Source organism: Cervus canadensis, chromosome X, assembly GCF_019320065.1.
Source record: "Cervus canadensis isolate Bull #8, Minnesota chromosome X, ASM1932006v1, whole genome shotgun sequence".
Lineage (NCBI taxonomy): Eukaryota > Metazoa > Chordata > Mammalia > Artiodactyla > Cervidae > Cervus > Cervus canadensis.
The window spans coordinates 93,942,106-93,969,927 of record NC_057419.1 but is presented as its reverse complement, the minus strand read 5'-3'; the positions used below and the strand labels follow the sequence as shown (position 1 = coordinate 93,969,927).

The window sequence follows — 27,822 nt, the reverse complement described above, 5'->3', positions numbered from 1 at the left end:
AAAAAAGAATGAGACAGATGTCAAGGGGAAGAAGTAAGAAGAAACTATGACAAATATTTGATTAGAAACTGGAGAGCTCAGGTTGCTTATTGTTGTTTCATTATAGCAAACATGTTTTTATTTGGATTTAATAAACTGAAAAGGAGAGGTCACAACATTTCTTAAAATTTAGCTAGCAATCATGATCTCTATATTAAATGACAAGGGCACAGAAAGAGATTAACTGAGCAGAAGAACCAAGTTATTGTGGCAGAGTAAAATTCTCTCCAATAAAAAATGGATAGCAGAGATGGGAAAAAAATATAGAGAGACTCTGTATTGAAGCTAAAGAGGTGAATGTCATCTTACCCGTTTCTGGCTGAAATCTTGATGGAGATACCTGATCACGCTCCTCCATTAATTGCTTCAGTTTTTTAGAATGGCCTTTCCCCACATAATGAGACTGAGCAACAACTGAGGAGCTAAAAACCATGTGGCAGAGACCACAAAATTTGTTTCTGTCCACTACTTCACTTTTATGCTCCTGAAATAAGCACAATCTTGTTAGAAAGATTCAATAACTAAGTTTTGAATTACAATACCAACATAGGCTACTCACCTGAAAATTCCTAACATCCATCTTCATTTTCTTACCAGGCACTTCATTTTGTTCCCCATGCATTTGAAAATAAAACCTAACATTTTGAGCATGTTTTTCACTCTGGAAAAAAGATACAATATGACTTTGTTTATTCAACAACAGAGGCACCTCAAATTTACACCTCTTTGAATCTGAGGACAGCACTTGTGAGTTGGAATATATTTAGTGTGTACCCAGTTTATGAAAAGGTGCATTTTTCAAAGCTTGCTTTGAAAGCAAGCATGCTTCCACATGCTTTCAAAGCTCTAAATCTCAGTTAAAATGAAAATAACACTACAATTTAGAGACCAATAACTTAGTTTTTGACAGAAACTCCTAGTTTTTGTTTAATATCAAATTTTTCTTCTTCAGTAGTTACACATCTTAGGCAATATACCCAGCTAAAAGATTGCATATTCCAGCCTCCCTTTCAGCAAGATGTAACCATGTGACTATATTCTAGCCAATAAGATGTAATCTGAAATGTTGGGTTGAACTTCTGGAAGTCTCCTAACAGAATGGGGGATGAACTCGTCTCATCTTCTCTCCTGCTTACGGAATTAAGATGTAAAGGTCATCTGGGACAATGGGGGCTCTTGAGGACAGAGGCTAGTTCATCAGAGTAGAAAGACAGAAAATGCCTAGATCTCTGAAAGTGTTATGAAGCTGTTACATCAGCCCTGCATTGCTTACCTCTCAAATTCTTTTATGTGAGGAAATTAACCTTTCTAGGTTAAGCATATTAAACAAAAATCTCCAAACACATATATAACAAGATACATAATAACCAAAATGTTGATGTCAATAGAAGGGACACTAATATGACATAGTACATACTGTGAAGCAATTACTCTATCTACAGCATTTTAAATTGTGAAGTGTGTGCAGGAATATAGCTGAAGTATATACCCACTGCCCAGTTTTAATAGATTTTAACATTTTTCTCTATTTCTTTCAGATCTCCTTTTCAAAAGAGGTAAAATTTTACACAAGAAATCCTAGCTCCTCATTTCAACAATCGCTTCCTCCTTGGTCTCTCCCCAGTAGGTAACTACTATCTTAAAGTTGTTTTGTATCATTTCCTCTATTCTTTTACTAGATATGCATGTACCTATAAACAGTAATATGTACTATTGTCATTTAAATTTTTTATGAAAATGGAATCAGCCTGTTCCTATCCTTTAAACTTTTTATAACTCAATATTATATAAGATTTGCCCATATTGATACATATGGCTCTTGTTCACTCACATTACATGCTGCATAATATTCTACTCCATATGCTACCCATCAAATCCCCTAATGAAGGCAGTTATGTTTCTGATTATTTTCTTATTACAAACATCTCACTGAACATATGTAAATGTATCTCCTAATATAATGGCCAAGAGTTTCTTTTTTTTTTTTTTTTTTGAGTTTCTTTAAAGTAGATACATAGATATGGACTATCTGGCTTATATGAGGGTTTTCAGCTTTAATGGGTACTATAAAATTTATCTCCAAAGATGCTGAAGCAGTTTAAACTCCAAATGTAGCACATATGAGTGTTTTTGACTTCCTATATTTTCTTAAGTGTTAAGTGCTATTAGATTTTAATTTTTGTGAGTATGATGGTTTTGATAAGATAGTTCATTATCATTTTAACCTGAATTTCCCATATGATCACCTCTGAAGTTAAGTATCTCTGCTCTAGCCTGTTCATATCATTTTCCCATTTTTCTATTGGGTTGTTTCTTCTTCTGATATATAGTTCTTTATACAGTCCAGATACTAATTCTTTGTTAGTTATTGGAATATAAATACCATTCAATCTATGGCTTGTCTTTTAACTTTATGATGAGGTTTCTGTCATATACATTTCCCCTATCAAGTATCATGATATATTTTACAGCTACAGTAATAAGGTGAAATTATTTTAGACACAGGCAAACAGAGTAATACAATAAAACATAATAAAAGAATAAAGTATATATGAAAAATATCTTATGCTGGAGATGCCACTACAAATCAGTGGGGCAAAAATGAACTGTTAAATAAATACTGCTGGAACACCTACTATCTGTATGGAAAACAATGTTATCACCTTGCATATATGAAAATAAATACCAGATGGATCACACACATTAACCCAAGAAATAAAACTTTTAACAGTATTAGAAAAGAATAGAGGGAAATATTTATCTGGCAAAAATACAGAGAATGGTTTCTTAAACATGTATAAACATAAATACAAAAGGAAATATTAATAAGTGCAACCTCATTAAAATTCCAAATTTTTGCAGTAATGTCCTATATTACATGCATAATAAATACTATGCTGAGATAGTCTGACAATATTAACCAAGCTGTATATTAAAGAGAAAAAAATCACCTTTACAAGTAAGATATTTGTAAGGAAGTGCTTTCAAATATAGTTTTAAAGTCATCTATAATTTGAGTTGGTTATTTAACAAGCTTAAGCACTAAACTTATAGATGGCATTGGAATTTAAATAAAAATATGCTACAACATTATATAACATAATGCTTTATAGTCATTAAACTATTATAGAAAGATAAAAAGATGTAATGATAGGACAAAGTGTTCAGAATATGTTCTTATATGAAAAAGCAAGGGCAAAACAACATATACAATTCTCTTTTGTAAAAATGTATGTGTGTTTAGAAAGCATACTGGAATCATATAAGCTAAAGAGAAGTTAATTAAATGATGCTTACCCACAAGTGACAGACTTATGATTGATTCACATTTTCTCATAATTTTGTACATTTTCTATACTGAATAGTAAGTACTTCATAAGCCCATAAAAGCGATTTTTCAAATTTAAATTCAAATGGTTCCAACCATGGTTATCATAGAGCTCCTTGATTATGTGTTTCACTTTATTAACTCTTTGAGCTTTGGGGCGCCAGGATATGCTAGGCACACTCAATTGTTTGATTTCATTTAATTTTCACAAGAATAGTAAGAGAGATTTTAGCTTTCATTTTGCAGCCTGAAGAAACATGCTCAGAGAGGTAAAGTGACTTGGCCAGGGTTACACAACAATGGCTTGAACCTAGTTGAAGTGGTTTACTCATTAAGTCATGTTTGACTCTTGCGAACCCATGGACTGTAGCTTGCCATGTTCCTCTGTTCATGGGATTCTCCAGGCAAGAATACTGGAGTGGGTTGCCATTTCTTTCTCCAGGGGATTTTGCCAACCCAGGAATCGTACCCAGGTGTCCTGAATTGCAGGCAGATTCTTTACCGACTGAGTGAACCTAGGTCCTCTCAATCCACAGCCAACACAATTTCACCATCTATAATTATAGTATTAATAGTTGAATCCAAATCAACATAAGGACCGAGATATAACTGCCAATAAGATTAGTAACGGGCAAAACAAAATCAGGTGTTTCTAGTTTTTAAAGTAGAACTGGCAATAATATTTTAAGATATTATAAAAGTATCTAGTACTTTTTTAATACGGATACCATGTATAAAAAAATCCAATAGTTGATAACATGATGTAGAAATGGGAGACAACACTAAATGAAAGGACAACACATACCTAGTGTGTGAAATAGAAATGAAATCAGAGGAGATATGAAATGAATGAGGATGAAATCAGAGGAGATATGAAATCAGAGGAAATCGTCTTTAAGCTTAGTAAAGCCAAGATGGTTAATCACTATTCCTCTGGGTTTCAGCTTTCTAATCAATAAACTAAAGAACTAAGAAAATTAAATATTCCTTCTTTTAGCTCTAGAATTCTATGGTACTGGGCTTAAAAATATGTAGTTAAATCAAGTGCAAGACTAGTTCATTTTGTTTTTATCCTTTATTTACTGTAAAGGAAAATTCTGGAGTTCAATGAGATCCCTTGATTCACATTAATAGTCTCCTATTCAAGCGTTATAAAACTTTCCTTATATTTACTACAAGGACATGAAGCATACAGCGACTTGATAGATAGAAAGGGAGGCAGAAAGATGTGAAGAAAAGAAAATATGCTTTGGAGCCAAAAGAGACTGAGGCTCCCAAATTTCCCAAACTTAAGCTGGTAAATTACTGTTCCTTACTGAGCCAGGCTCCTCATCTATCAGAGGGAAATAATACACAGGATTCTCATAAGTATCAAAACTAGATAACATATGAAGTTTATCTGCTATATTTAAAAATCTATTTTATACTCCATTTCCATTGTTTTTAACCTACCTCATAATGTGAAATCCTTTGTGATTCAAACTGAAGCACCACTCCACACACATTACAAAAATTATCTGCAAAAAGTTCAGCCTTTTCCTGTTGATTCCAAGTCATATCTATGAATAAAATAAAGGGAAGTGAGACATATATCACATCAATGAATAGTTAGAATACATATTGTTTCATACACCACTTCAAATCTGAGTGCTTGTGAGGTCACAGTAAAAGCATTTTGCTTATTGAGTATGCCTCTAATGTACGATATAGCAAGAGCTATTTAATATGATAAGTCTTGGGTGATTTTTAGGTAACATTGGAGCCATAGCTCCAGATAAGTTTTATAAAAAAGCCTTTTTAACGATTACATGGATGCTTGTGCATGCATGCTCAATCAGTCATGTCTGACTCTTTGTGACCCCATGGACTGTAGCCCACAGCCTCCTCTGTCCATGGAATTTTCCAGGCAAGAATACTGGAGTGGGTTGCCATTTCCTACTTCAGGGGATCTTCCTGACCCAGAGGTCAAACACTCTCTTCTGCATCTCCTGCATTGGCAGGCAGATTTTTCTTTATCACTGTGCCACACGCAAAACACAAAATTCCAAGGGCTGGTTTCTTTTGGTGCCCCAAATCATTTTATGAAGCTCACAAAGTTACTGGTACCCCCATAACTTCCCTGGTGGCTCAGTGGTAAAGAATCCGTTTGTCAATGCAGGAGGCGGGGGTTTGATCCCTGGGTCGGGAAGATCCCTTGGAAAAGGAAATGGCAACCAACTCCAGTATTCTTGCATGGAAAATCCCATGGACAGAGGAGCCTGGTGGGCTGCAGTCCATGGGGTCACAAAGACTTGAAAAAGTTGGACAAGACTGAGCAACTGAGCACTCACATACATAATCCTTAAAAAGGCATTGTTATAATACTGTCACTTATCTGGAGCTATGGCTCCAATATTATCATATTTCCCTGGTGGCTCATACGGTAAAGAATCTGCCTGCAATGTAGGAGACCGGGTTTGATCCCTGGGTTGGGAAGATCCCCTGGAGAAGGGAACAGCAACCCACTCCAGTATTCTTGACTGGAGAATTCCATGGACAGAGGAGCCTGGTGGGGTGGAGTCCATGGGATCGCAAAGAGTCAGACACAACTGAGCAACTAACACAAAAATCACATGGAACCACAAAAAACTTTGTCCATAGTAGGCAAACATTTTCCACTGTTATACAAACACTGGCACACTCATCTGGCCATACAAGTCTCACACAAGCCCCCAAAGTAGTATTAATAACATCCACAAATTATGCTACATTTTTCACTGTAATAACACAAGTCAAAAATTTCTGAATTTACACTTGAGGTCCACACTTCAGTCTAAGTCTAATACACTACACACTGCAGTGTATTCTGCCAAAATTTATTAGTGTATCTACAAGGTATAAATCACAAAACATCAAAATTTTGCTTGCTATTTGGCTATTTAAGTGAATAAGCTAATACTACACATACTTTCATGGTGAAATGCCCATGACATATCAAATGAACAAAAAATTGAAGAACAATAAATATAATATATCCATTTCCAACACTAACAAAAATTAAATATACATCACATATAAATATGTGGAAAGATATAAATTAAATTTAAAAACGATTAACTTTGGGAAGCAGGGCCAGAAAAGGATGAAAGGGAGAAAATTTAACATTTTAATTTCTGTACAACTGCTTTAATTTTTGCAAGAAGTATGTAGGACTTTCTATTTAAAAACCTTTAAAAGTATTTATTTTAAGTTATGTTGGATATCTTTAACTGAGCTTTAGTTTTCAGTACCACTGTATGGACTAAAAAGGCTTTCTTAAATTGCATGTTCAAGATAATAATAATTGTAACAAGGAACATGTCAAAAACAAGTTGAACAGTTATAAATTTATGCCTATAATGTATAGTATCCCCTCTGAATTATTTTTAGGTTGTTCTAAAATATATCATTTCTCTAATTTTGACTGTAAAGTTAGCAAGGTAAACAGTTTAACTAAAATATATTTCAGGACTTCCCTTAACTACTATATGCAATGAGCACAGCATAAGATCTTGAACTTCCTATTAAAATTTGTAATAATAAGCAAATATTATCATTTGGTGGCAACATAACTTGCTACGGAGGGAAAGTTTCCATTAAGAAGGCAAAAAGAAACTACTGATTTAGAGGTTCAAGAATTCCCAAGATTTGACATTCACTTTTTTTCCTATATCAAACTTTAATTCCAGATTTCCCTACTTCTAATAGTCAAAGTTTGATACTGACAGTCAAGTTGGGAAATATGAAGGCTGAGTTTTTTAAACACAGTTTTTCATTATTGGTGACCCAGATCATTTCCACGAAGCCCATGAAATTACTGGTACCCCTACAACTTTTCCTTTAGAATGGTATTGCCTAAACTTACTGCCTTTGACTCATTTTCTCAAACAAGTTCTTGGTCTGTATTTCTTTATTAAATGGTATGATATTCCAGACTCAAAATCTCAGCCATTATTCGCCACAGCAAATCACTGTTTCTTGTCCATTCTAGCTTATAATGTTATTTGATATCCATCTCTTCCTTTAAATTTCCCATAACACTACCCGAGTTCAGGCCCTCAATGTCTTGGGCATCATTAAAGTTTATTGTTATTTACTGAGGTTAGTTTCAAAATACTATGGTACACATTTTGGAAAGAGATAAGGAAAAAAAAAAGAATACTTATTGAAGGCTTTTGTGTGTGTGTAAACAAGATAATAGCTTATTCTTTTAGTCCTTAAAACAAATCTGCGAGGTAAGTGTTATTTCCCAAATTCTGAAGGTTAGGAAATTAGGATTCACTGAAATCAAGAAAACTTATCACGTGTTATTCCGTGAAGCTGGAACTTAAACTTTTTATCTTGACCTTTTCCATTATACATACATAACTGTCCCACATGTTGGAAATGATGCAGCAAACGAATAACTATTAATTTCAAGAAATTTACAATTTATCAGGGAAGATGTGTATAGAAAGAACTATGATCCAAAGATCAAAATGTCATAAGTGATATAAGATGTAAGGTACAATGTATTCCTGCTGAGAAGTTTGGGGAAAGCTTTCTAGAAGAAAATAAGTTAGGAACTGAGCTCTAAACAATGTATAACATTCAGATAGAAGAGTGGAATAAAGGTATGGGGGGGGTCAAGAATATGATTTCATATTTCAAATATTTTGTTGTTCAGTTGCTCAGTCAGGTCCAACTCTGCGACCCTGTGGACTTCAGCACACCAGGCTTCCGTGTCCTTCACTATCTCCCAGAGATTGTGCAAAATGATCTGGGTCACCAATAATGAAAAACTGTGTTTAAAAAACTCAGTGATGCCATCCAACAATCTCATCCTCTACTGCTCCCTTCTCCTGCCCTCAATCTTTCCCAACATCATCGCATCAGGTGGTCAAACTATTGGAGCTTCAGCATCAGTCCTGCCAATGAATATTCAGGGTTGATTTCATTTAGGGTTGACTGGTTTGATCTCCTGGCTGTCCAAGGGACTCTCAGGAGTCTTCTCCAGTACCACAGTTCGAAAGCATCAATTCTTTGGCTTTCAGCCTTCTTTATGGTCCAACTCTCACATCCAAACATGACTATAGAGAAAACATAGCTTGGACTAGACGAACCTTTGTTGGTAGAGTGATGACTCTGTCTTTTAATAAGGTGTCTAGGTTTGTCGCAGCTTTTCTTCCAAGGAGTCTTTTACTTCCATGGCTTCAGTTACCATCCACAGTGATTTTGAAGCTCAAGAAAATAAAATCTGTCACCGTTTCCATTTTTCCCCATCTATTTGCTATTAAGTAATGGGACTGGATGCCATGATCTTCATTTTTTTGAATGTTGAGTTTATGCCAGCTTTCTCAGTCTCCTCTTTCACCTTCATCAAGAGGCTCTTTAGTTCCTCTTAGCTTTCTGCCATTAAGGTGGTGTTATTAGCATATCTGAGGTTATTGATATTTCTTCTGCCAATCTTGATTCCAGCTTGAGCTTCATCCAGCCCGGCATTTCACATGACGTACTCTGCATATAAGTTAAATAAGCAGGGTGACAAAATACAGCCTTGACATACTCCTTTCCCATTTTGGAACCAGTCCTTTGTTTCATGTCTGGTTCTAACTGTTGCTTCTTGACCTGCATACTGGTTTCTCAGGAGGCAGGTAAGGTGGTCTGGTATGCCCATCTCTTTCACATTTTCCAGTTTGTTGTGATCCACATAGTCAAAGGCTTTCATGTAGTCAATAAAGCAGATTTTTTCTGGAATCCCTTTGCTATTTCTATTATCCAACAGATGTTAGCAATTTGATCTCTGGTCACTCTGCCTTTTCTAAATTCAGCTTGTATATCTGGAAGTTCCATCTCATGTACTATTGAAGCCCACCTTGAAGGATTTTGAGCATTACCTTGCTAGCATGTGAAATGAGTGCAATTGTGTGGTAATTGGATATTCTTTGAAATATTTTAGATGTTTCAAATCCTAAAAGATGATGCTATTAAAGTACTGCAATACTCAATATGCCAGCAAATTTGGAAAACTCAGCAGTGGCCACAGGACTGGGAAAGATCAGTTTTCATTCTAATTTCAAAGAAGGTCAATGCCAAAGAATGTTCAAACTACTGCACAACTGGGCTCATTTCAGATGCTAGCAAGGTAATGCTCAAACTCCTTCAAGCTAGGCTTCAATAGTATGTGAATCAAGAAACTGCAGATGTATAAGCTAGATTTAGAAAAAGCAGAGGAACCAGAGATCATATGGCCAACATCTGCTGGATCATAGAAAAAGGAAGGGAATTCCAGAAAAACATCTGCTTTTGCTTCATTGACTACTTGAAAGACTTTAACTGTGTGGATCACAGCAAATTGTAGAAAATTCTGAAAGAGATGGGCATAGCAGACCACCTTACCTGCCTCCTGTGAAACATGTATGCAGGTCAAGAAGCAACAGTTAGGACTGGACATGGAATGATGGACTGGTTCCAAATAGGGAAAGGAGTACTTGAAGGTTGTATTTTGTCACCCTGCTTACTTAACTTATATGCAGTGTACACAATGTGAAATTCTGGGCTGGATGAAGCTCAAGCTGGAATCAAGATTGGCAGAAGAAATATTAATAACCTCAGATATGCAGATGACACCATCCTAATGGCAGAAAGCAAAGAGGAACTAAAGAGTCTTTTGATGAAAATGAAAGGGGAGACTGAAAAAGTGGCTTAAAACTCAATGTTCAAAAAACAAAGATCATGACATCCAGTCCCATGACTTCATGGAAAATAGATGGGAAAAAATGGAAACAGTGACAGATTTTATTTTCTTGAGCTCCAAAATCACTGTAGACGGTGAGTGCAGCCATGCAAGTAAAAGACACTTGCTCCTTGGAAGAAAAGCTATGACAAATCTAGACAGCTTATTAAAAAGCAGAGACATCACTTTGCGGACAAAGGTCCATATAGTCCAAACTATGGTTTTTCCAGTAGTCATGTATGGATGTGAGAGTTGGACCATAAAGTACACTGAGCGCCAAAGAATTGATGCTTTCGAACTGTGTGCTGGAGAAGACTCTTGAGAGTCCCTTGGACAGTCAGGAGAGCAAACTAGTCAATCCTAAAGGAAATCAACCCTGAATATTCATTGAAAGGACCGATGCTGAAGTTGAAGCTCCAATACTTTGGCCATCTGATGCGAACAGCTGATTCATTGGTAAAGATCCTGATTTGGGGAAAGACTGAAGGCAGGAGAAGATGGGGGCAGCAGAGGATGAGATGGTTGGATGGCATCACCAACTCAATGGACATGAGTTTGTGCAAGCTCTGGGAGACAGTGAAGGACAGGAAAGCCTGGCGTGTGCAGTCCATGGAGTCATGAAGAGTCAAATACAACTGAGCAACTGAGCAACAACAAGGATATGAAGGACAATAATTGAAAGCTTGGAATGAGGCTAACTCATAAATGGCTTCATTAAGGCATTTAGACTTAATTCTGCATTCAACAAGGGAAAAGAAGTGACTTAAAATAGGACTATGAATTAGGAATCAGTCAGAGGCAAAAGGCCATGAAGTTAAACCAGAAGTGTGCAGAAGGCATAGAAAGGAAGAAACAAATATAAGAGGTGCATGTAAGTTAAGTCACATATGACTCTTTGCGACCCCATGGACTGTAGCCACAGCCTTGTCTAACTCAATGAAACCATGAGTCATGCCATGTAGGCCACCCAAGATGGACGGGTCATGGTGGAGAGTTCTGACAAAATGTGGTCCACTGGAGAAGGGAATGGCAAACCACTTCAGTATTCTTGACTTGAGAACCCCATGAACAGTATGAAAAGGCAAAAAGATATGACACTGAAAGATAAACTCCCCAGGTCAGTAGGTGTCCAATATGTTACTTGAGGAGAGTGGAGAAATAACTCCAGAAAGACGGAGTCAAAGCAAAAACAACACCCAGTTGTGGATGTGACTGGTGATGGAAGTAAAGTCTGATGCTGTAAAGAACAATATTGCATAGGAACCTGGAATGTTAGGTCCAAAAATCAAGGCAAATTGGAAGTGGTCAAACAGGAGATGGCAAGAGTGAACATCGACATGCAAGGAATCAGTGAACCAAAATGGACTGGAATGGGTGAATTTAACTCAGATGACCATTAAATCTACTACTGTGGGCAAGAATCCCTTAGAAGAAATGGAGTAGCCATCACAGTCAACAATAGAGTCCAAAATGCAGTTCTTGGGTGCAATCTCAAAAACGGCAGAATGATCTCTGCTCGTTGCCAAGGCAAACCATTCAATATCACAGTAATCCAAGTCTATGCCTCAACCAATAATGCTGAAGAAGCTGAAGCTGAACTGTTCTATGAAGACCTACAAGACCTTCTAGAACTAACACCCAAAAAAGATGTCCTTTTCATTATAGGGGACTGGAATGCAAAAGTAGGAACTCAAGAGATACTTGGAGTAAGAGGCAAATTTGGCCTTGGAGTACAAAATGAAGCAGGGCAAATGCTAATAGAGTTTTGCCAAGAGAACACACTGGTCATAGCAAATGCCCTCTTCCAACAACATAAGAGAAGACTCTACACATGGACATCACCAGATGGTCAATAACAAAATCAGACTGATTATATTCTTTGCAGCCAAAGATGGAGAAGCTCTATACAGTCAGCAAAAACAAGACTGGGAATTGACTGTGGCTCAGATCATGAACTCTTTATTGCCAAATTCAGACTTAAACTGAAGATAGTAGGGAAAACCACTAGACCATTCAGCTATGACCTAAATCAAATCCCTTACAATTACACAGTGGAAGTGATAGATTCAAGGGATTAGTTCTGTTAGAGTGCCTGAATAACTATGGATGGAGGTTCATGACATTGTCCAGGAGGCAGTGATCAAGACCATCCCCAAGAAATGAAATGAAAAAAGGCAAAATGGTTGTCTGAGGAGGCCATACAGATAGCTGAGAAAAGAAGAGAAGCGAAAGGTGAAGGAGAAAAGGAAAGATACACCCAGCTGAATGCAGAGTTCCAAAGAATAGCAAGGAGAGATAAGAAAGCCTTCTTCAGTGATCAATGCAAAGAAATAGAGGAAAACAATAGAATGGGAAAGACTAGAGATCTCTTCAAGAAAATTTGAGAAACCAAGGGAAAATTTCATGCAAAGATGGGCACAATAAAGAACCAGAAATGGAAAAAAAAAAAAAAGAACCAGAAATGGTATGGTCCTAACAGAAGCAGAAGATATTAAGAAGAGGTGGCAAGAATACACAGAAGAACTTTACAGAAAAGATCTTCATGACCCAGATAACCATGATGGTGTGATCACTCACCTAGAGCCAGACATCCTGGAATGTGAAGTCAAGGGGGCCTTAGGAAGCATCACTATGAACAAAGCTAATGAAGGTCATGGAATTCCAGTTGATCTATTTCAAATCCTGAAAGATGATGCTGTGAAAGTGCTGCACTCAGTATGCCAGAAAATTTGGAAAACTCAGCAGTGGCCACAGGACCAGAAAAGGTCAGTGTTCATTCCAATCCCAAAGAAAGGCAATGCCAAAAAATGCTCAAACTACCATACAATTCCACTCATCTCACACGCTATCAAAGTAATGCTCAAAATTCCAAGCGAGGCTTCAACAGTACATGAACTGTGAACTTCCAGATGTTCAAGCTGGATTTAGAAAAGGCAGAGGAACTAGAGATCAAATTGCCAACATCCACTGGATCGTTGAAAAAGGAAGAGAGTTCCAGAAAAACATCTACTTCTGCTTTACTGACTTCGCCAAATCCTTTCACTGTGTGGATCACAAAAAAACTGTGGAAAATTCTTCAAGATGGGAATCCCAGACCATCTAACATGCCTCTTGAGACATATGTATGCAGGTCAAGAAGCAACAGTTGGAACCAGACATGGAACAACAGACTGGTTCCAAATAGGAAAAGGAGTACATCAAGGGTGTATATTGTCATGGTGCTTATTTAACTTATATGCAGTGTACATCATGAGAAACGCTGGGCTGGATGAAGAACAAGCTGGAATCAAGATTGCCAGGAGAAATATCAGTAACCTCAGATACTCAGATGACATCATCCTTATGGCAGAAAATGAAGAAGAACTAAAGAGCCTCTTGATGAAAGTGAAAGAGAGTGAAAAAGTTGGCTTAAAACTCAAGATTCAGAAAACTAAGATCATGGCATCTGGTCCTGTCACTTCATGGCAAATAGGTGGGGAAACAATGGGAACAGTGACAGAATTTATTTTTGGGGGACTCCAAAATCACTGCAGGTGGGGACTGCAACCACGAAATTAAAAGACACTTGTCCCTTGGAAGAAAAGCTATGACCAAACTGTACAGCATATTAAAAAACAGAGACATCACTTTGCCAACAAAGGTCTGTCTAGTCAAAGTTATAGTTTTTCCAGTAGTCATGTATGGATGTGAGAGTTGGACTATAAAGAAAGTTGAGTGCTGAAGAATCGATGTTTTTGAACTGTGGTGTTGGAGAAGACTCTTGAGAGTCCCTTGGACTGCAAGAAGATCAAGCCAGTCAACCCTAAAGGAAATCAGCCCTAAATATTAATTGGAAGGAGTGAAGCTGAAGCTCCAATACTTTGGCCACCTGATGCAGACAACTGGCTCCTTGGAAAAGACCTTGATGCTGGGAAAGATTGAAGGCAGGAGTAGAAGGGGATGGCAGAGGATGAGATTGTTGGATGGCATCAGCAACTCAATGGACCTGAGTTTGAGCAAGCTCCAGGAGTTTGGTGATGGACAGGGAAGCCTGGTGTTCTGCAGTCCATGGGGTTGCAACGAGTCAGACACAACTGAGCGACTGAACTGAACTGAACTGAACTGTAGTCTGCCAGGCTCCTCTGTTCATTGGATTCTCTAGGCAAGAGTAATGGGGTGGGTTGCCATGTTCTCCAGGGGATCTTTCCAACCCAAGTATCAAACCTGCATTTCTTATGTCTCCTGCATTGGCAGGCGTGTTCTTTACCACTATCTATGGAAACTAAAGGTTATTATAGCCTGAGCTTAAAACTTGCCATGAATATGATAAGTCTTTAGATCTATTGCATGTAAGCTTAAGCAGTGCTGTTGCTGATGCAGGAGGTAGACCTCTGACCTTTTATCCAATTCACTCATCTACAATTACTTGTGAATAGCAAATTCTCATTTTGGGTATAATATAATGAATATGTTAACTTTAGTGAATAAAAAATTAAAACACACAAAAATCTAAAATTCAAAAAGAAGACATCAGAGTGATGTTGCATATTAGAGTATACTTAAAAGGTCTACTTAAATAGCACACTTTCCTAATTCAAAGATGATTAAATCTACATTCAAAATTTCAGAAACAAACCTTCAGGTAAAAATCATTCTGAATCAGGGTTTCACATCAAATTCATAGGCACAGCTTCAAAATCAAACATGCTGAATCAAAATAAAACTCTCTGTGGGTGGTCCCATCCACCCACAAGTCATTCTCATGATCAACCATGCTCGACAGGACAGGCTCAGATCCTTACATATAATGACTGTACAATATCTTTTTAGTAAATAAGATGATTGATACAAAGGTCTTGTCATCTAGAATGATACTTATCAAGCTGACAGAGTTTTAGTGTAACATGAAGAGATTTTTTTTAATGAAGGAAGGAAGAAGGGAGGGAGGAAATAAGAAAATATTCTTTGGCACTACTTCAAATCTATTTAAATCTCCAGGATTGAGGACCAAGAATCTGTGTTTGTAAATAGGATCCCTAAGTAATATCTTTAAACAGCCAACCTAGTGATCCTTGTTGAGTCTTCCACTAAGGTAGTTCTCAATCCAGGCTGCACATTATAATCACCTTGGTTGTTTTCAGAACATACTAGTGCCCAGGCTCCATCCCAGACCAATTAACTCAAATCTCTGGGAGTGGTTCCCAGCCATGGTTTATTGCTTGTTTTGTTTTTTTTTTCAAAGTTTTGTGTGTGACTCTGTTGCACAGTGAAGGTTGAGAATCACTGCTATCTTTTTTAGCAGCCAAGTTTTCACTTCTTTTTGTTGAACTGAAATCTGTTTTCCTACAGTAGGGGTTCTCAAACTTCAGTATGCATCAGAATCACCTGGAAAGTTTGTTTAATGAGATTGTTGGACCCCATTCCAGGATTTCTGATGCTGTAGTCCCAGGATAGGGGCCCAAGAATGTACATTTTAAAAAAAGTTCCCTAGTGATGCTGATGCTGCTGGTCCGGGGACCACACTTTGAGAATCACTATCTTAGAGCTTCCACTAGTCTTAGTTCTATTCCTTTAAGTCATTGTAAGCATATGCTTTCTTCTTAAATATTTTTAGAGAACCATTACATCTTTATTCCTTCCCTTCCTCTTGAGCCTATCTGTGAGCTGATCCCAGTTCTGTCATGCAGCATGATTTGTAGATCTTTAACTAGTTTGTCTAAATCCATGTCATTCATAAAGTGCAACACAAACACAATCACCCTAATGTGGGTCACAATCAGAACAAACTAATAAAATGAAATCACCTTAATCTTTTAAACTGTGGTAAAAAAAAAAACCCCATATAACATAAATTTTACCACCTTAGCCATTATTCAGTGTACAGTTCACTAATATTAAGTATATTCTGCTCCTTATTTTGAATATTTCTTCTAGTAATTCAGCCTAAGATCGCTTTACCATCTTTGGGTGGTCACATCATACTGTTAACTCATGCTAATTTTTTACTAAAATACAAACTTCTTTTCCACCTGAAACTGAATAAACTCTGTACCTCCAGGACATAGTTATATAGATAGGAATTTTCCTGGACCCCCCAAACAGATCCTGTATACATTCAGATTTATCTCAGGAGGATTGTGGAAGGTGGCTCTTTACTGTGGGCAATTACAAATGGTGGGGTATTGTGTTTCAGAGGTCATGCCATACTACCAATTCTCAAGCTGCATTTCCCCAAATTTAACACAAATGTAATAATATCTACTTTCTAAAGGTGCTATGTGAGGCTTGGAGAAGTCAAGCAATTATCACAAAGTCACACAGCTAGTTAAGTGTCAGAGTCAGGATTCAAACCTAAGTCTGTCCAAGATTTCCCTGAGAGCTGGCTCTTTTTTTTTTGTGTGTGTGTGTTTCTTGCCTTTGTTTTTAATATGATTTATAACATTGCAAACTTATATAATGTTTAATAATGGCTGTGTTTTTTTTTTTTCATTTATTTTTATTAGTTGGAGGCTAATTACTCTACAATACTGTAGTGGGTTTTGTCATACATTGACATGAATCAGCCATGTATTTACATGTATTCCCCATCCCGATCCCCCCTCCCACCTCCCTCTCCACCCAATCCCTCTGGGTCTTCCCAGTGCACCAGGCCCGAGCACTTGTCTCATGCATCCAACCTGGGCTGGTGACCTGTTTCACCATAGATAATATACATGTTTCGATGCTGTTCTCTCGAAACATCCCACCCTCGCCTTCTCCCGAATCAGTTCTAATGAGATGGATGAAACTGGAGCCCATTATACAGAGTGAAGTAAGCCAGAAAGATAAAGAACATTACAGCATACTAACACATATATATGGAATTTAGAAAAATGGTAATGATAACCCTATACGCAAAACAGAAAAAGAGACACAGATGTACAGAGAGCTGGCTCTTAAAAAGACCAAAGTCTTGAATGAGAAACTTCCTCTCTAGGTTTGGCATATGTAAGAAACATATGTTTGATTCACACAGGATGCTAAATAAATATTCCTTTAGGCCCTACTTTACCCTGATCCCCACTCCTTGAGACATGATTTTGGGACATCCAGAAAAAAATGGCCTATAGCCAGCTCTGAAAATAGATAAAACTGGTGATAGTACAGATGTTTTTCATGGGGAAGGCCAACCTCAGGAAGCAGATGTTAAATTAGGGGTCAGGTGAGTAAATGACATTGGCTGTGAGGAAGATGGCTGAGAGAGGCACTGATGTTTACTGAGCAATCACTACATGCCAGGAACTTAAGTGTTTTCTCAAAGAACTAGACTTCAAGAGCTGGTTCTGATAGGAAGCAGGACCAAGGTCTAGCTGAAGAAACTTGGAGAGTTGTATTTTCCTCACTTTTCTTTTCTTCATTATACTCTCACCATGTCTTTTTTAAACTGGTTAGAATAGGAAACAAGTGTATTTTTATTGGTTGATTGCTAAAATATGGGCACATATCAATTTTTAATTCCAAAAGCAGTAAGACTGTAAAAAGCACTAGAAAGAGGGAGACTGTATTACAGACTTTACCCTGCGACTAACTAGCATATAACTAAGAACATACCACAGACATATCATGTATCAGGTTACCATTTCTGGAGTTTCTTTTGTACTTGACTATATCATGGGTTGATGGTCAAGGGAAAAGATTGTATTTTAGAATACACAGAGAAGCAAAATTTTGGTGGGGTACTTACAGAAGGACCCAAATATCTTAGCTCTTTCCAAATAGTAAGCCTACCAGGAAAGCACAAAAGATGATTTGAAGTATTAAGCAGCTATTCAGTTCATACACACTTTACGGGTCTAAAACTTCAAAAGGTCCCAGTATTTCTTCCCCTAATCCTCCATTATTAGCATCTCCTTGTCTATGTCCTAACCCCACAACTGGTTCTTTCTCAAATATTTCTTGGCAATACACACATATTTCTGAGTATAAGGTTTTAGTCATTATAGCTAGTGTCAGAAAGTAAACGTCTTCTTAGCAAACTGAAGTATTACTTTAGTTATAATTTAGGTATAAGTGGCTCAGTTTTCAATAACAAAGAATACACCAAATTCATGGCAGATGGTCCTGCATCTTTAAATCTAATTTGGTTGGAGAGCAAGGGCTAAAATATATATAAATAGGTTACATATTAGAATATCAAATGAAAAATACTGAATGCTGTGAAATGGGATTTCATCTTTTGTATGCAGCAAATAAGCTGCTTTAAACATAGATGGTAAACATCTCCCAGTTAATCTTAGGTATACTGTTTTAGTATTCCTAACATAGCACTTCTGAGATGCTCTTCATTCCTTGACATATTTTGCCTGCTATCATAATCCTGGAAAAAATATGCATCAATTTAGTCGCTCAGTCACGTCCGGCTCTTTGTGACCCCACGGACTGCAGCACACCAGACTTCCCCGTGCATTACCAACTCCCGGAGCCTGCTCAAACTCATGTCCATCAAGTCGGTGATGCCATCCAACCACCTCATCCTCTATCATCCCCTTCTCCTCCTGCCTTCAATCTTTCCCAGCATCAGGGTCTTTTCCAAGGAGTCAGTTCTTCGCATCAGGTGGCCAAAGTATTGGAGCTTCAGCTTCAGCATCAGTCCTTCCAATGAATATTCAGGGTGAATTTCTTTTAGGATTGACTAATTTGCTCCCCTGGCTGTCCAAGAGACTCTCAAGAGCCTTCTCCAACACATTTCAAAAGCATCAATTCTTCGGCACTCAGCTTTCTTTATAGTCCAACTCTCACATCCATAAATGACTACTGGAAAAACCATAGCTTTGCAAGATTTATACTCTGAATCAAAGCACACCTTAGGGCAGATTGGTAGTGAGATCTTAATGATACAGTGGTATATTCTCAAATATGGACTGGGATATAGTGTCTTTGAAGTATACAGGAATTTTTGATGCTGATACCATTTCTTTGTTTTAACATAAAACAAAAGCAATGGGGAATAAAGAAGTACTGTCAAAAACTTGGTTCAATATGGGAAGAGAACCTAAGTCTGATAATGGAGTGAGAGCTTAAACTCATAGGATATGGAAAAGATTAAGAATAACTTTTAAATATCTGTTATTTTCCAGAATCAGCAAGTTCTATAGAGTGTAGAAATATAGTCACATAACAAAAGTTTCAGTTTGGGGCAATGAAAAAGTTCTGGACATGGATAGTGGTGCAGGTTGCACAACAACGTGAATGTCACTGAATTGCACACTTGAAAATGATCAAAATGGAAACCTTTATATTATGCATATGACAATAAAAAATAAAATATTGAAAAAAAATTCAAATCACCCTTCTTCTCCCTGAACTATGGCATGAAAGGCAGCTGACAACCTGCAGAGCCAACCTGTCACTCAAGAAACTGCATAAACAAGTAATAAACCTTTGTTTTGCTAGCAGTAGTGTGCCTGCATGCTAAGTCGCTTCAGTCGTGTCCAACTCTTTGTGACCCTACGGCATGTAGCTCGCATGTAGCTCTGTCCATGGATTCTCCATGTAAGAAGAGTAGAGTGGATTGCCAGGCCCTCCTCCAGGGGAATCTTCCTGATCCAGGGATTGAACCCACGTCTCTTATGTCTTCTGCATTGGCAGATGGGTTCTTTACCATTAGTGCCACAAGTGTAGTGTAGTGTTAGTCACTCAGTCGTGTCAGACTCTTTGCGACCCATGGACTGAAGCCTGCCAGGTTCCACTGTCCATGGGGCTCTCCAGGCAAGAATACTGGATTGGGTTGCCATTCTCTTCTTCAGGGAATATTCCCAATCCAGGGACTAAACCCGGGTTTTCTGCATTACAGGCAGATACTTGACCTAAATGATCTTCTACTGAATAACATTTAAGAAGGCTATTTTAAATGAAAGAGTGATTTTATGACAAATTATAAATGGGATCTTATAAAAAAGAGTTCATGTATTTGATGCTCCTACAACAATTTGATTATATTTATGTATAGTTGTAACCTTTGGTTACAGAATGAATCAGTCAATTTTCTATTAATGAATGTGCTTAATCTCTTTACTTCCTTCCTACAAGGAATGTTTACATGACTTGAGAAAATAAAACTTTCATAATAACTTGGGATGGGAGAAAAAACTATGGCCTACAGTACTGCTGCTGCTGCTGCTGCTGCTAAGTCGCTTCAGTCGTGTCCGACTCTGTGAGACCCCATAGACAGCAGCCCACCAGGCTCCCCCGTCCCTGGGATTTTCCAGGCAAGAACACTGGAGTGGGTTGCCATTTCCTTGTCCAATGCATCAAAGTGAAAATTGAAAGTGAAGTTGCCCAGTCATATCCAACTCTGACTCTTCGTGACCCTGTGGACTGCAGCCTACCAGGCTCCTCTGTCCATGGGGATTTTCCAGGCAAGAGTACTGGAGTGGGGTGCCACTGCCTTCTCCGATGATGAACCTAGATAGCATATTAAAAAGCAGAGACATCACTTTGCTGACCAAAGTCCATAGTAACAAAGGTCTGCTGACAAAGGTTTTTCCAGTAGTCATGTATGGATATGACAGCTGGACCATAAAGAAGGCTGAGCACCGAAGAATTGATGCTTTCAAACTGTGGTGCTGGAGAACACTCTTGAGAATCCCTTGGACAGCAAGGAGATCAAATCAGTTAATCCTAAAGGAAGTCAACCCTGAATATTCTTTGGAAGGATGATGCTGAAGCTGAAGCTCCAATACTTTGGCCACAAAATGCCAAGAGCTGACTCATTGGAAAAGAACCTAATTTTGGGAAAGATTGAGGGCAGGAGGAAAACGGGGCAGCAGAGGATGAGATGGTTGGATGGCATAACTGACTCAATGGACATGAGTTTGAGCAAACTCTGGAAGACAGTGAAGGACAGGGAAGCCTGGTGTGCTGCAGTCCATGGGGTCACAGAGTCAGACAGGGCTTAGCAACTGAACACCACCATAATGTGATAATAAGTTTATGCTTATTCAAATTAGGTGACTCTAAATTATAATTGGCTATATTTACTTAAATGAATCTTACTTGCATTTGTTACATGACAATTAGATTTAGTTGTACAAAACATCAAATTTCCTCAAGATAATTCATCAAATGTTTATGGCAAGAACTAGCTACTAACTGTTTTAATGCTTTGCTGAAGTAAGAATTTCATAGTCCAGTTGATCTTGATGCAAAAAAAAACAAAACAAAAAACAACCCAGCATTGTAAAGAATGCCTTGTATGTTCTATTTTAATAGGGACAAGAATGCAGCAAACCTCAGAAGGGTTGACTGCAATACTATGAACATATATCTCATTCTTAAGTCACAGATTTGAAATCGGGAGCCATCAAGAAAGCTAAGAAGTAAACATTTTAATTCTACCGGGAGTATATGCACTATATTCTCCATGACTGTACCTTTAGAAATAATCTTTCTCAAACATTCTTGGTTAAAACGTATTTTTAAGAAATAGCTGACTTGATCTTTGCAATCTTTAAATACCATCATTATCTTAGGACAGAATGAGCAGAGCTCAACACTAAGTTGTAGGACACTAGGCAACTGAAGTTAACCTTGCTGAGTTTTTTTTTTTTTTTTTTTTTGGATTGCCGGGGAGTTTTAACTCTTTATTTCCCTAAAGGGCACATTCCATTTAAGGAGTTTTCAGATAGATTAATTGTGCCAGAAATGCAGATCTGTACCTGTCAGCATTATGAACACTTATAGCTATATGCTATCTAGTACCTTTACTTTCTCAGATTATAAAATTAGTACCTGACCTATGAGTTTGGCAAGATTTATTTACACAGATTATCACAATAAAAAAAAATGAAGGCTTTCTCAGGGCATATTAACAATTATAAAATGGAATTTACAAAATAATTGGGAGTACTTGTTATATGTTTAATATTTATTGAATATTAAAACTAAATTCTTGACCTTCAAAATCATAAGCACTCTGTGGCTAGCTAGCTCAGCAGTCATGCTTATGAAGTTAGAAACTGAATTCAAGTCCTGTCTAACTTCATTAATTTACTTGATCCATGAGAACTACTTTGCATCAGAAAGTCACCATGCCCCTCATTCCAACAGGTTAGTAAATGTGAATGGATCTGCAAGACTGGTTTCAGGTGGAAAAGAATCAAAGTTAATATCGTAACAGATATATGTGATGAATATAACATTAATAGATGTTTATAAATCTAGATGCTTAGTCAATATTTTCACATATTGACACTTAATAAGGCAAAGGATTGCAAACTTAGAAATGGTCATTAACCTCTCTCCAGATATCCCCACCCTGCCAAAAGCAGAGAATTAAAAATTAATTCTAACAGTTGGCTAATTATTCTTCCTTAGTACCAACATTAGATGTATCATATGATTTGCTTTAGTGTGCCTATAATATTTGAGACAATGTGGGCAAAGTACAGATTTACAATGAATAATGGCACAGTCTTGACAGCTTTAGAAGTCTGACTAGTTGCACTTAAAACTGTCTTTCCCCCAATTATTTTATTTTTACTTTATAATTTTACTATCAAGCACTACTATTGAGCTCTATAATATAGCTACGTCTAGTTTGCCTGTATATTCTGGGCACTGAGCCAAACGTTCGGTGCAGGTGCACACATGCATGCGCGCATGCGCGCGCACACGCACGCGCGCACACACACGCACACACACGGCATTCAATAAATTATTCCTGAATAAATGAAAGAAAGGCTATTAACTAGGTTTTCTCATGCTGGACTTGAAACTTTACTTAAGAACATTAAGACAAAGGAAAGCCTTGTTAGGTAATTGCTATGCAAACAGATCATTAAGTAAAATGCCAGGATGTCCTACTAACACGTATATATGGAATTTAAAAAGATGGTAACGATAACCCTATATGCAGGACAGAAAAAGAGACACAGGTGTATAGAACAGACTTTTGGACTATTTGGAGAGAAGGCGAGGGTAGGATGATCTGAGAGGATAGCATTGAAACATGTATATTATCAAGTGTGAAACAGATGGCCAGCCCAGGTTGGATGCAAGTGCTCAGGGCTGGTGCACTGGGAAGACCCAGAGAGATGGGATGGGGAGGGAGGTGGGAGGGGGGATCAGGATGGGGAACACATGTAAATCCATGGCTGATTCATGTCAATGTATGGCAAAAACCACTACAATATTGTAAAGTAATTAGCCTCCAACTAACAAAAATAATTTTAAAAAACCCAGAATCTATTTAATAACTTCTTTTTCTTAAAAGGAAGAGGAAAATACACGAGGGTTTCTGTTTATTTTCATTTAGATAATTTTACTATGATCACATGGTAACATCAATACTGGATGAAAACTCAGTTTTGAGCCATTATACATTTTTGAAAAAACTTCACTGAATGAAATATGAAGGGTCCTAGAAAATCTCATGACTTGCCCCTCTCCGTGAATTTGTTTCTTGTGTTTTTTTCATACGTGTTCACTTGGCATTTCATTTATTTGTTGATTTGTTTTTAAGCTGATTGTCCAATTTCCCACTTGTAACCTTTCAAAGCTTCTAATCTTCCCTGCTTAGCAATTTCTAATCTCCACTGACATTTGCTCATTACCAACCCCAAGACAGATGAAAGCCTCAGGAGTACTGACTATAGTTGAAAATGTATCAGCAAATGTTTCATCAAGTAACTTTTAATGGTCCTGTCTGTAGTGGATTTGTAATAATCTGAACCTTGACAATTATTTGCAACTTGTTAGTCATCTTCTAACTAGGACTTAAAAAACAAAACAAACAAAAGATATTGGCACACCACCAAGAAACATTTTTCTCTCCTCTCCTTTATCCACTATCATAACTGGTAACAATTAATGGCCTCTACAAATATCTAAACAAAAATAACTTGATACCTAAATAGCATTTTGGACAGTGTACTATATTAACTATGTATCATTTGTTAAGTGAAAAGTCAGGATTTTTGGTTTGCACTGAACAGTTAATGAAGAATATTTACCCAAAATGAAATGGTAAGAGATGATTTTTAGGTAGCAATTATATTTGGTTTCTCATATCCTAGTAAACTGTATCAACACTAACAACACAGATTGTATTACTCACTGAATGTCAGGTCATAAATGTTGGTCAAGGTTTCTACAGTTTATGAACCACTGTTCTAGTGCACAGCCATGGAAATGCTATTGAAAGAGTATCAATGCAGAACTGCAAAACCACGGTTTATACTTTCAGATCTGAAATTGAGCTAGAGTTTGGCTAGTTCAATACCTGTATTTCATAAATGTCAAGACCCAAATCCAGGAAGCTTGAGATCTGTTCAGGGTCAGAAAAATCTAGCAGATAAACTAACACCAGAACCTAGATTCAGCAAACTCCTATTTTAGGGCTCTCCTCATTTTTACCAGCTAGCAGTAGTATAGACAGGGTATTGCCACTACTTTCTGAATTTGTAACTCTTAAAGCCATTAATACCTGCATATATTCAAAGATACTGCAACCAAGTCAGTCACAGAGCCAGGCAAAAAGCCATCTTTTCCATAAGATGCTGGTCCTAAACCTTACTGTGAACAGGCCATGTGAGTCAAACTGAAATGTGATCTTGACTCCTGAAAAACTGTTCTCTCCTTCGTGTTGGTTATAGACAGAAAACTTTGGTATGAAAACAAAAATTCCAGGAGGCTTCATACTTTCATCCCTGAGCAACTGTGTTTAAGTCCAGGATGACTGAAGACACTAAATAAAAGTCTTTCAAAAGCTGTCTTCAGTAAAAGAGATCATAAATTAAAAAACCCCATCATATACAGTGTATTTCTAACTTCTATATTTAGTAAGTGCCATTTATGTAATGTGCCTATGACAAACATTGTAAGGGCTTTTCTTCTGCTTTGCCACTCCTCCTATGACATGAAAGATGTCATAGGTTACGGGATACATCATTTAAGAATGTGAAAATTATTTTTATGGAATACTTTTATTTTTACTTCTAGGAAAAAGTAACTTAGATTATTTTACTCTATTTGGGGGTCCACGATCTTTCACTTTAGAGGCAAATTAGCAGCATACGGTAACACAGAATATACTGGAAGTTAATAACGAAATTTACGATGGCAAAATGCTTTACAGAGATCTTCTGCGGTGGACTCGGTCTCACCCAGATAAGAAGCATTTCCAAAACTGCTTTAAAACACATTTCAATGGCAAATTTTACAGTTTGCTATTAGTAGGCTGTTCACAAATATATAGTAGTTTGTGTGAACTAAATACTACTTCGACCGAAATCGTCAAGAAATATGTTAGGAGTAATGTGTGTTGGTATGTACATTATTTATTAAAGCTAAAACCACCTTAAAGATGGGCACGAAAACCTTGCTTTGGAAGGTTACACCCTCAAATAGCCAAAGGAAATTCTGAAATCTGTGCCTCTGCCACTCTTCTTTCCTCGGTACAACCCCCTCCACCAGACCCTACGACTCTAAAATCCAACCGATCCTACCTTAAAGCTCAACATACACTCTAACCTCCCCAAATGTCTAATCTCGTCTCTCCTTAAATACACTACTCAAAGTTTCTACACTGAAGGATGCTGAATTTCCCCAAAGGGAAATTTCCTCCCTCTCGTTTCTTTGGCCGTTTCTCTCTCATCTCTGGCCCCTCTCGCCGTCAGTCCCCCTTCCCTTTCCCTGACCTTCTAGTTCCAGCGCACTTTTATACCTTGCCCTCTCTCCCTTCACCAAATCACACCTCGGATTCCTAGAGAGAGCACACTACAGCGCCCTGGCTGGGAGAGAAATTAAGTGTTGTTGTTTTTTTTCCTTCCCTTCGAACTCCTGGCTTGTGAGTACCTGCAGTTCCTTTTCCTGGGGGCCCCCATCCTTTTCGGACAGGAGGTAGGGAAGCCCCTCTCTGCTTCGTCCCTCTGGCACACTCGGGGCTACAACGGCGGGGCGGGGCGGGGCGAGCTTGGCCTTTACTGCGCCACAGCAGGTGGGGGGTGGGGCGGTGGCGAACCGCGCCCAGTCCGCTCTGGGGCAGGCAGAAGAGAGGCAGCAAAGGAGATGGGGCCTCCCCCACACCCCGGGACGGGAACTCACCTTCTCTCAGGCAAGGGCGGGTGTCTACTTTAAAACTACTGCCCCCCCTCCCCGCCGCCGCCATAGTGGAGCCGCCAAAGCCGCCAAAGCCGCCGCCGCCGCCGCCGCCACAGTCGCGGGCAGGCGGGCAGGCAGGCGTGGAGGTGGCAGAGGAGGCAGGCACAATCGCTGCCGCCGCCCCCGCCGCCGCCGCTCAGGCGGTGGCGGTGGAGGAGGAGGAGGAGGAGGCGACAGAGACGGTAGCTTCCTGAGGGGAAGACTGCGCTGTCAGCTGTGTGACAGCGCTCGGCGCCGCCGCCATCGCAGCGAGGCGCTGACAATTGCTCTTGCGCCTCACTCCTGCTAAGCTCCTCTTGCCCCGCCTCCCGATGAGCCCCGCCCCTTAGCCCCTCTTTGCCTTGCTTCAGCTCAAGCCTCTTTCTCGCTCCTTGTCTCCACCAATAGGAACGCTTCAGACCCGCAGGCCACCCCCTCCCTTCCCCGCAAGGCTTGGCGTCACCAACCTCCCTTTGGAGGGGAAGCGAAGGCGGCCAAGGGCAAAGGGCAAAAAGCGCGGGATGTAAAAGCACGCGGTCTTAACACAGTGATGTCTCTTCCGTTGGAGGAGCTAATCTAAAACCAATTTAAGGAAAAGAATGTCTGGAAACCAATTTATTCCATCACCAAAGTCGCTCTGAAAGGTATCTTCTCCCACCTTTCTTATAGCCCTCACTGAACAGAAAAATAGCAGAAGCCTTGGTCATAATGCATTTTCATCACAAGCGCTAAAGTCCTGCTTAACTATGGATCTACCCGTCTAAATTACAATTAAAAAACTGGAACTCCAGGACCCAACAATAAAACTAGAATATTGCTTATTTGAATCTCCTCACCATCTTTCCCCCAAATTCCAAAGAAACAATTATCTTGATTCATATTAGTTGTTATTCCCATATTCTTTTTACATATGTTCCAGTACATAGATATATGCCTAAACCATGTTGTTTAGTTTTGTTTTCAAATTTGACAAAAATTTAGGTATTTTTCTAGGGAGCATTTTGGGGCTTGTTACTTTCGCTAAAATTTTATTTCTGAAATTCATCCATGTAGCTGTAGTTCACGCACTGTCAATGCTGTAAAATATCTATCCATTTCTCTGTTGATGGGTGTGTGTCATGGTGCATCTGTGCAAAAGTTTCTCTTGGGTATACTGTCCTTTGCATTTTCACTTACACAGCCGTATTTCAAATCCTCATTGTCTCTTGTCAGAACTATAAAATTTGCCTCGCTGGTCTCCTTTCCTCTGATCTCAAGTCCTCCAATCTATTTCCATATTCCTGCCATTTATTACTGACCCACCTTTGCTTGTTAGACAGTCAAAGGACACAGTTTTGCACTATTAGTCTCCCCCCTCACTTCCTATTCTGATCCCCTTCCACTGTCCCTACCTCCCCACTCTGCTTTTACTTTATTTGGCAGTATTAAAATCTTCTTACAGATTCCTATAAAAGCTGTTATTTCATGATGTAATGCTATTGTATATATTGCGTCTTCTTCCTGAAATGTCCCCTTTCCCTGTAATTAGGCATCTTCTTACTGAATCCCTATACACCCCTTGAAATCCAAATAATATATCACTTCTTCCAGGTAACATGTCCTGTTCCTACTTAGCCTTAATTCC

At 38.4% G+C, this 27,822-nt stretch overlaps 1 protein-coding gene across 2 annotated transcripts in view; it reads right to left on the bottom strand.

The window, feature by feature from the left end:
• Positions 1 to 26,484, bottom strand: part of ZMAT1 (zinc finger matrin-type 1) — a 39,729-nt gene extending 13,245 nt beyond the window's left edge. Inside the window, exons 1-4 of one of the 2 annotated variants that reach the window (XM_043460010.1) lie at positions 25,914 to 26,484; positions 4,820 to 4,926; positions 599 to 700; positions 349 to 523 (exon numbers count right to left, since the gene is read on the bottom strand). In XM_043460010.1, the coding sequence (XP_043315945.1) occupies positions 349 to 523; positions 599 to 700; positions 4,820 to 4,926; positions 25,914 to 26,226 (697 nt within the window). In that variant the 5' untranslated portion in view covers positions 26,227 to 26,484. Of the gene's footprint in view, positions 1 to 348; positions 577 to 598; positions 701 to 4,819; positions 4,927 to 25,913 lie in introns of those variants that run through there. The other variant, XM_043460011.1, reaches the window with a different exon arrangement.
• Between the last annotated feature and the right edge of the window lie 1,338 nt (positions 26,485 to 27,822).